At 39.3% G+C, this 9,994-nt stretch overlaps 1 protein-coding gene across 1 annotated transcript; it reads right to left on the reverse strand.

Annotated features, from left to right (window-relative positions):
* Positions 1 to 628: 628 nt before the first annotated feature.
* LOC112576798 (cysteine-rich venom protein-like) lies at positions 629 to 7,615 on the reverse strand. Its single transcript, XM_025259541.1, has 10 exons — positions 7,430 to 7,615; positions 7,032 to 7,108; positions 6,582 to 6,746; positions 5,179 to 5,269; positions 4,661 to 4,803; positions 4,303 to 4,397; positions 3,693 to 3,787; positions 2,661 to 2,759; positions 1,714 to 1,830; positions 629 to 755 (listed from the first exon to the last, which is right to left on the reverse strand). The coding sequence occupies exons 1-10, from the start codon at positions 7,527 to 7,529 to the stop codon at positions 748 to 750; spliced, it is 990 nt and encodes a 329-aa protein (XP_025115326.1). The 5' UTR covers positions 7,530 to 7,615; the 3' UTR covers positions 629 to 747.
* Between the last annotated feature and the right edge of the window lie 2,379 nt (positions 7,616 to 9,994).

The raw sequence follows: 9,994 nt of genomic DNA on the forward strand, positions 1-9,994 counted from the left end.
CACACTTGAGAAGAAAAAAGGTTTATGAAAAATGACTTAAAAATTTGTAGTTTTTTTTAATGGAAGGGGGGAAAGATGCCACAGATGTAGTTGGAGTGGTATGACTAAGCGCACGTGCAAGGACGAACATTTCGATTCAGTGCTCCGACTTAGTGTCTCTACGATGCAGCCGGACATACAGAAGTTGGTTTCGGGTAAACAACTTCAAATATCCCACTAATTACTACATAATTAATGGTAAGTACAACTTGTTTCTAATAAAAATGGTATTTAAAAATCTTCGTCTTTTCTTGGTCTTTTCAAACTCTGTCTTGAGTTCTTTGAAGATCTGGTCAACATCAAACACTTTGCCAGTAACGGTCATCTGTTTCTCTACGTCACCCCACATCTGATGTCTCATGCCGAGATACACCTTTTTAGTTTTTCTCTCATCATCATATATTTCTTCGAGTTCTCTTATTAGTTTTTTTCAATCTTTCCACCACTTTGTCAGTCTCAGCATTGGCAGATATCTCCATTTCCAGATGCTTGATTTTTTTTATGTTCTGATACAGAGTTGGAAAGTAAAAGGACAAAGACTCTGATGTCATAGTTCATACAAACAGCCAGCTCGAAATAACTTTATGTTAGATAAATCTTTAATGACTTTGAAAGAGTTCAACATCATTAAAAGTGAGTGCTCCATCAGACTGAATCACGATGACGGGTCCTTAGCCATTCAGTTGTCCAGCTTGTGAGGAACGCTCACTAACTACCTGGAAGGATGCAGCAATAAACAGACCATCAAAATTGTGATGTGTCCCAGAAGGGTGACATGAGGTTAGACTGGTTATCAAGGCAAGGGTGGCCTAGTCACACCGTTATATGAGAAAATAAAAGGTTTGATTTTTTAAGTTAGCTGGAAGAGAAAAATAAAAGCGAATATAATTAACCATCGCCGGCCAAAGCTTCACTTGCCAAGGAGACACGGCAAGTGCCGAGACATTGCGTGTTGGGGAGTGGAGGCTTCGTCTTCCATGTAAAGTGCGGAAATAACATTTCTTCTTTACTTCAGATTTTTTGCAACATTTGAATTTTTGACGTATTTTTATTTAGATACGTATAAGTAATGCTGTTTTCTTTGTAACTGTCATGGGCAATAGTGTTGTTAAAAACAGTACCAAGGGAGAACACTATAAAAGTGACCTTGTGTCAAACTATAAACAATTGTATTCTTCTGCTGACATCAATCTGGGACGAAAAAAACTTTCTATTGGAATATTGAGTAATTACAGTTGATGAAGAATTGACAACTTTCTAAATGTTCATTAAGAATTAGATTTTCAACAATTATTGTATATGTTTTTATCATGTACTGTACCACATTTTGTTAAAATAGTTAAACATATACAGGATCTTCAAAAGGGCAGATAAAGTTGTTTAGTTTACAACTGAAGAAAAAACATCACAGAGGTCCAGTGGTGTGAGCACCTATGACACTATGTTAGTACATAAAACAAGAAGAATTTTTTCCAGTCTAACATAACTTGCTGTCTAGAGAGAGGGAGGGAGTAAAAAGTAATGTTTTCTTCTCTTGCGTAAAGTACAAGCTTTTATGTTCGGTTCCCGTGCAATATGTATTAATGAACACATTCTTTGCAAGACTCAAAGGTTTGATCGAGCGCTTAACTCAGTAAGCCTAAGCTGGACCCCGACTAACGGGTGTTTACTCACTTCTAGTACAGATGCCACACATGTAGGGGCACTTCTGGGGCACGTTGGAGTACTGTTCACAGTAGGCTGGTGGCCATTGAGTGTAACAGTACGACGGTTCACTTTTCGGGCAGGCTACTGCAAAGACAGAGATCGGACATTTTTAGTTGTGGCTGACCTATGACGTCACCAGGGGTCACAAAGGACAGAGCCATTTGTTTTTTTGTCCTATAAGCGAATGAGAGTTGGTGGTGAGCAGATGAGTTGGGAAGTGAGTTAGTGAGTGCGAGTGAGTGAGCAGGTAGGCAGGAAGCATGAATGTAACAAAGAAAGGAAGGAGACTGAAGTCTATCAAAAGTTTTCAAAAATTTTTTTTTCCAGAATTTTTACTGTTGCTGTTGTTTGTGAACATAGTGATATAGTGAACATTTCTTTGGTCCTAACAATAATCGTTTTGTTTTACACTATGTGAAAAGCTTGTGTTTAAGATTTTGGTTATGAGAAAGATCGTTAAGAGAGAGTTATCAGAGAACTTCATGACATCAATGACAGAAGGTGTTTCGACGCCTATGGTCTGATATGTTTAATTAACGAGAATGAAAAACGAAAAGACTAGTCCCCTGAAGTGCCCTAGTTATCGTGTGGATAGTACTGGACAAGGTGTCTTTACTTCTAGCAGTCCAGCCAGACTGTAAGATAACAATGGATTTATGTCTTTGAGTCATGAAGTGTGGTTAAGTCATCAATAAAACAGTCTCTGTTCAAGATTCATGGCTCTCTCTGCTCTGCTGTAAGTGTCCTTGTGAGTGTGTGTGCGCTCCTGTATACATGCCAATGTATGTGTCTCAGTGAGTTTTCGCTGTAAAGTGTACAAACGTTAAAACGAATTCAGTCTAAAAATATAATTTATTGACACAGTCTCAGTACTAGTAGAAAAAAATGTTCTCAGGGTGGTGAACACTACTCACGCGTCTGGCAGATGTCACCAGTGTAGAGCGAGGGGCAGGCACAGGAGCACTTCGCTATGTTGAAAGTACCTCCGTTGAGACACAGTTTGCCCTTACAGTCTGACAACAGGAATGACAAATACTAAGCTAGTATCTTTGTCCATGTCTATATATGGACATAAGGCAAATATATCCTTGTGTTCATAAAGAAACTATAATTGAAGTTCAATTTTTTTAACAACTGTAATCCATACCATATTGTTCTTTTTTGTGTCTATGGGACAGCGGGCACTCTCTTTCTGACACACTCACTTTCACACATACCAATACAAGTAAAATTAACTAACACATGCTGTCATGGAAGACAACATCTGGACAGCCCATGTGGCGATTAGTCTCAATCATTTCACTAACAGCCTGACTATACGGGCAGGGCTTCTGCTTACGCAAAAAATTGCGTACAGTACGCATTAAAAGTTCGGAGGACCCCTTCAATTTTCGCCAATGGGGTCCCAGGGGACCCCTTCAAATTTGGGCGAAGAACAGATACAAAATTGGGTAAGTGTAGTGTCTGACATCGTAGCCCAATCTATTGTTGTCGTCTTCTACAAGGTGAGAGTTACTTCCCTTGCACTGAGGGTTTTTTTTTTCCCCTTACCGGGAAGAGTTCCGTTAACTTATTTCAAAGATGTCGTTGACAGCGTGGTTAAAATCATTGTCTCAGAAACGGAAAGAAAGTGAGCACCCCAAGTACAGTGAGCATAAGCTCATCACAGATGCTTGCACAGACTTCATGGCACAGAAATCTCGCCGTTTCTGACTCTAATATTACAGTGCTTTGTGTGTCTGAAAGGCAGTTGAACAAAGTATGTTGATTTGTTGTTGGGTTTTTTTTTTATATATTGTAAAGGGACCCCTTAGAGTTAGCCTGGGACACCTTAGAAATCTGAAGAAGGGGTTCTTGGGACCCCTAAGAATTTAGCCTTAGCAGAAGCCCTGACGGGTTTAGACTGATGTCGTTGAGTTCATCCTTCTACTGTCAAGTATTCTCACCACACAGCTTTCCACTGGCGTCACACTTGGTTGGACAATCCGAGCAGCTTACATTGGAGCTTTTATATGGTTTTGAGAAATCTTTTATCAGTTGTCTGTGGGTAAGACAATACATGCATCGTCACGTTAAGCACAAATTTCAACATCCATGCTTATATATTAACAGAGTCCTTCTTAACCATAATATATTTTAGTTGCTGAGTCTGTGTGAACGACTCTACCCACCCTCTCCTCACTGATCCATTGTTAATAATTGGATGACAGGTTATTACAAATAATTTGATTACAGATCATTACAAAATAATGCTAATATTATAATTTTATCTTAGATATTTATAGTTAATATCATCACATTTACATTAAGACGACAAATATTTTAAGTCATGAATGCTCACTCACGTCGACACATACACATGCACTCCTCATACCCTTTGATGTGTAACACTAATTTTATGTACAAACTGCGAGCGGAAGTGGTTATGTTAGAAAGTAGGATGGCATAAGCCTTTTCCTTGTAGACATTTTAATAAAAAAGCCTAAATATATTGTCAAAAATATAGCGAAGTCATCAAGAAGTCTGTGTATAGGATTTGATAACGGTGTACGTTACCCAACGGCATAGTTGCAGAAGTAGTATCTCTCATACTTTGTTCCCACACAGTTTGCTTGCCCGCAGCCAACCCGCTGTGCTCTAGCTCCAACGACCTTATACAGAAATAAGGAAAAAAGTATAACACGATAAGGAAATGTAACATGAACGTGTTCACTTGTTTACTTGTTTATCTTCATATCTATTCCAAGTAAATCTCTAAATGCTCCTACTGCGTTTGCTACTTCTGAACATCCTGCAGTTTACTACATAAACACATATACTCATAATACCGAGAGCTACAGATACCTGTGTGTAGTGGATGTTGTAAAGAGGTGACATACCTGTGTGTAGTGGATGTTGTAAAGAGGTGACATACCTGTGTGTAGTGCCCTATTACACCTCCAGTAGAGCCTTTGCCGTAAAGGAAATCATTGCGCTCATCAAACCACGCCTGAACTCCTTCAGCAAATGTGGAGTATCCATAGGCAGCGTTCTGTCCTATGATGACTCCGGGAAGAGCTACAAGACAAAAGAGAAAAATAAAAATTGAAGCTGAGATATTCTCTACTCGAATCCCCTAGTTCTTCACAACATTAGCTTCCGCTTCTTTCTTTTCCCCTGGTCATCGCCGTCATCCTTTATGAAGCAATGCACGAACAGTATTGACCAGAGATTTGTGTAGATATCACCTGATTAAAAGGAAACACTAGTAAACGACCGAAAAGTAGATTTTTGTTATATGTCTAAATAGTCTGTCAAATATCTTTGCCGAAAAATAAGATTTGAATCCTTTAGTTGAATAAGATGATATAAGACAATAAATACAGGGGCGTTTTACAAGGGACAGAGAGGCTGAACAGCAAAACGAAGACCAATGGAAGGATGAATACTCACAGGGGACAAGACGTGCAGTATCAGGGTTGTGTCCAACGACACACTGCAGGGCCCATTTCTCGGCCCCAAGGGCGAGGTCTTTGTCCCATATCTGTAATAAAAACAAACCCTCTAGGAATCCACATAGCCCGAGAGACCTGTAAGGACCCAGACATCATAAAGACCTGTGACAGTCTAATGTCCTTCATTTGCGTATTCATTATAACTACATTCTGACTACAGGACATTCGTGGATAACATTTTTCTTTCAACGAAATTCTAGACACGTACGTAGTAACGTTATGAGATGTGAGTTGAAATAACAAACAAGTAAACAAAAATACTTCATGTTTGGGACATGGTTTTGTGTTTGTTATGAGTTCTTTTGACTTTTCTTGCATCAGTGATAATGCATTATCACTGATGCAAGAAACTTTATTTGACTGCGACCTGGAACAGTATTCATCTTTAGAAAGGAAAAAAAGTTGTTAAAATAATAAGGTTGGAGAGAAAGGTGAGGGTTTAGAGGGAAAATAATCTGAATGCAAAAAGGCAATCGAACTGATTAACTTATTTTGTGCCTTGCGATTTATTTGGCTTCGATCTTGGTGAAGGCTTCAACGGTTTTAGCATCTGTCTTATTGTCCACCTATTTAATTGTAGAGTTTCTTTAATCATCTCATTTTACCTTTGATCTAGCAATTACCCCTGCTACTGTTCATCCCCAGTTGCTGCACTTCGACTCTGTCCCTGTGAGCATTCATGCAGAATAACCATGTATTTTACAAGTTCCCTAGTCCGGCTCTATAAAAGCTAGCTGCCACACATGACAAAACTAGGTACAACTTCTTTAGGACCAGCGACAGTGATCACAGAAAAAGAAAAAATTCTCAAGTTGCCAAATTCGATATAACCTCACACAGGACCAGTGTGTTTTTATTATCATTTACCCTTTCTTGCTTAAAAAAATAAGGAAATGAAAAATGGGGAAGAATAGTGCAGACTGCAAACAGTGATATAGTGATGAAAGAGAGATAATCTGATAACAAGAATAGACAAAGGATAAACAATAAGCGATTTGCAGCTGGGAACCCTTCCTTCTGCTCTTCCCTGACCACTCACCTTTTGCACTCTTCCATCGTGCTTGAGAATAAGACAAAAACTACTTGGTCACGTAAAATTGTGCTCACTACATCGCCTCACAGAGGTCTGAACCCAGGTTCACATCACTTTGCAAAATACCATCTGGACGTCTGTCACGTGGCAATTAGTAAAAGGCTCATTAAATACGGCAAAGACTAGCTGCAGGGTCAACATGAAGAGGTCAAATGAACGACTCATAAAAAAGCTGCAGCTTAGTTTACCGCTAGGGGTTAGCTAGAACTGTAACTGTGTTTTATGTACCCGGCTGCGGGTCAACCAACCAGTTTCGGCATGTTCGCCGCGAGCGGCACGACTTGGCTGCGCAGGTCGTTGTGTTGCTGCACCAGAGCGGCCTTGGTGGCGGCGTCCAGCGGCACCGCGACACCCACGTCCGTGAGACACATGGTGTGGTTTGGGTTGAGCTTGGTCCACTTGGGGTCACAGGTCTGTGAAGTCAAAGACGTAAGCAGGAACACGTGACAAAGTAGGCGGAACTCTTAATATAAGTCTTCGTTTATAATATACTGGAATGTTGCTATCCAATTCATTGTATATAGATACGCTTCTATAGTTATCAATGCATGCTAACCATGCAATTTACCACTCCTGGCGCCTCATACATATTGGCGGGTTTTGTTGTTTTTGTTTTTATTTGTTTGTTTGTGGTTTTTTTAATACTTTTTTTTACTTTTTTTATGAACCAAGACCTGAAAAACGACGATTGTGCGTACCTGGTTACTCGAAAGAAGGCTTTCTTTGATATCGGCAAAGTCTTTATAGATTTTTGGTGCACGACCCACGATCGGCTCTGAAACGTGCATGAATAGGTGAAGACACACACACACACTAGCGTGCACTAACCTCCCCCCACTCACGCAAACTCAGGCAATGTGTTCAGTACCATCGTCTTCATCAACGAAATAAGCTTTTTAAGTAAAATAAAACTGTGATTTTTCAGTTTTGTATTTTTTTTTTCTCTTTCCACACATTGTCTTGCAGTTAATAAAGATCAAAAGCAAGAGAAGTCTTTGACGTATTTACAGTAACAAAACTCTAGAGAAGTTCCACCCATATCTGTTGGTTTAAACTGCTTCTAAGTGTCATAAAAAAACTGAGATAATACAGTTACCGTGATGGACAGTCGCTTCACCATTATCTACAGGACTTGCCGCCGCGATGAAACAAGTCATGAAAACAACAAAACAAACAAGTCCCAATTGCCGGAACATATTGACAGGCAAGCAAAGGTACCTAGATCGACTGATTCTGGTTAAAGCTAAAGATACAGCAAGTAGTGTATGTAGGTATTTATACCTTCCGGGACCTGCACAGTTCGTGACCATCTGTTGCTCGTTCTGATGGACAGATTCAACCAGTAAGTGCGAACTTAAAAAAAACTACTTCCATCTGTTCCTCCACTTTAATTTACACACTTGTAAGAGAGCGTAAAACGGTGTTATGCACTGGTGTTTCGGAACAAAGTGAAAAAATCAGAAGAGAATTATTTGTGGGTGTACTGTTACGCAAATGACTCAAACATAACATTCGCATCCATTAGGATAATGGAAATTAAACATACTTTAAAAAGCACTGTCTGGTTTTATGCGGGGTTCAACTTTGTAAGTCTGGGTGAGTGCGTGTGCGTGCATGCTTATGTGTGTGTGTGTAAGTGCCGGTCGTTAGTCATATCGACACAAAATACAATTCCTAGATGTTCAAAAGCCTTCACTCTTGCAGAGTACGATTGACCACTGCACAAATCTTGAAAGCGTTCTAGAGTTTGTCCACTAGGCGGTCAGGGAGGTTGACTAGGAGACACTTGCAGTCCTCCCATCGGGACAACACAGTAGTAGATGTAAGGTTTTGGTGGTAGAAACTGAGAGAAACTGTCGGACATAACTGATTCTAATAATAACTGGATAATAAGAGCGGATTATTTGTCGCTTAGAGTATTTTTAAATATGTCAATCAACTGGCATTTAAACATTAGTTTAACTTACTTTTCTCAACGATCCACACATCAAGATCATATTCTGATATGAAGTGTAGAGCACTAATCTCACTGTGCCGGGTCGACACGGTAAACTATTTTCTTATTGTTTTGATGGAGTTAGTCCACGCTCTCTGAATATTTAATGTTTGTTTTCGGAAAATTTGAGCGTTAGTATAGGAGCCGTATGTGAGTTATTATCACAATAGAAATACATTTCTACACATTTTGGTCATCTTTGTGGGTTATCAAAAACCTTATAATGGGGTAGTACCGAAGACATTATACCCCATGGTATCGGACTAGGGGATAGCACCAAGATTCCGTACGGTCTGGTCAAGAGAGAAATCCTTTTTGAGACACATGTTACAAACGTCCCCACACATAGAAATAAGTCAGTAACGTGACGTCATGTTTGTACACAGATATTCTTAATTAACATTTGATTTCTGCTGTTCCACTGACTAGAGCCTTGGTAACGTATCCAATTAAATCCTGATGTCTGTATTGTTGTAGTCTTTCTGAGAATGTTTTTTTTTTAAATGTATTTGAAAACAGCAGAAATTTATCAACATGTTTGAAAGAATATCTTCCACGGAGTTTGACCAGATCAGTAGAAAAAGAGTTCCCCTAAAAGCAGTTAAAAACAACGAAGATTGGCTTAGGGCTGTTTGTAAGACACCAACCTGAATGGCTTGACTTTTTTGCAGATTAGTTTTATATCGCCTGTAGCTACTGGTATCTGAAAAAAATGCAAACCGTTTAGGTAGGTCTTTAACAACGAGTTTAGAAAATTTCTGAATGCGAGGAATGCAAGTATGATTGTGCAACAGGGGCACTTTAGATTAACGATTGAGATTGTTAGATTGCAGGGATGGTCTTTTTCCCGTTCCTAAACTGTATTAGTATGCTATAGTCAATAATTGACCGCTTTTCTGGCCTCACTATTAAATTATATAGAAAAAAAAGAAATCAGAGCAATTTAAGCGTTTCAATCTGTTGGGCTCTATTAACACAGTATACTCAAACACTCTCTAATGATAACTAAGAGGGTTGAAAATGTCATGTGCTTTAATAGCAAAGTGGTTTGTAAATAAATGAATTGACCTTAGGTCAAGTTCTTAAAAGTTTTCTTGAACAGCTTGTGGGAGGAACAAACACTAGAGCTGAGTTCAAGGGACGAGCGATGACACGTGTCTTTATGTCGTGTAGATATGCACGGTGTATACATTATGTGTGTTTTCAAACAAACAGCATACAAAATATTTAACAAGTGCAATGCCCAGTAATATCTGAAAAACACAATTGTCACGCTTACACCAGGCAAAGGACCTCAGAAGTACCTCAAAGTCTCATTTTGTCCTGACTAATGTGTCGGCAAAGTATTGGCAAAGAAGTCTGGACTTAGCATGTTGACTAGAGTTCCGATTCCCTGCACTTTAATTCGAAACATTTTCTGTGATATTTACACAGACCTTTTGAAAAACTAAGTTCAATGTTTGATCTGGAAAGTCCTCAATCAATTAAGCAACAAGACAAGACTACGCATCCACCCTCTGGGACTCCACTAGTGGAGCTTCCACTTAACCTTTAGCAAGTTTGAAATACTCAGTAAGCGTGCTGTGGAACAGCCTCCTTCTCCATCTTAAGCAACTGAACTCCATGAACTGCTTTCGACACAATCTATCTAAATATTTTCAAGAC

The sequence above is a fragment of the Pomacea canaliculata genome, linkage group LG1, assembly GCF_003073045.1.
Source record: "Pomacea canaliculata isolate SZHN2017 linkage group LG1, ASM307304v1, whole genome shotgun sequence".
Classification (NCBI taxonomy): Eukaryota; Metazoa; Mollusca; class Gastropoda; order Architaenioglossa; family Ampullariidae; genus Pomacea; species Pomacea canaliculata.

Coding starts and splice junctions, on each gene's coding strand:
- LOC112576798 (XM_025259541.1), bottom strand. CDS start 7,529: ATGTTCCGGCAATTGGGACTTGTTTGTTTTGTTGTTTTCATGACTTGT. Junction 5,270..6,581: donor CGGCGAACATGCCGAAACTG/GTTGGTTGACCC, acceptor TTTTTATTACAG/ATATGGGACAAAGACCTCGC. Junction 4,804..5,178: donor TACTGCACGTCTTGTCCCCT/GTGAGTATTCAT, acceptor TTTGTCTTGTAG/CTCTTCCCGGAGTCATCATA.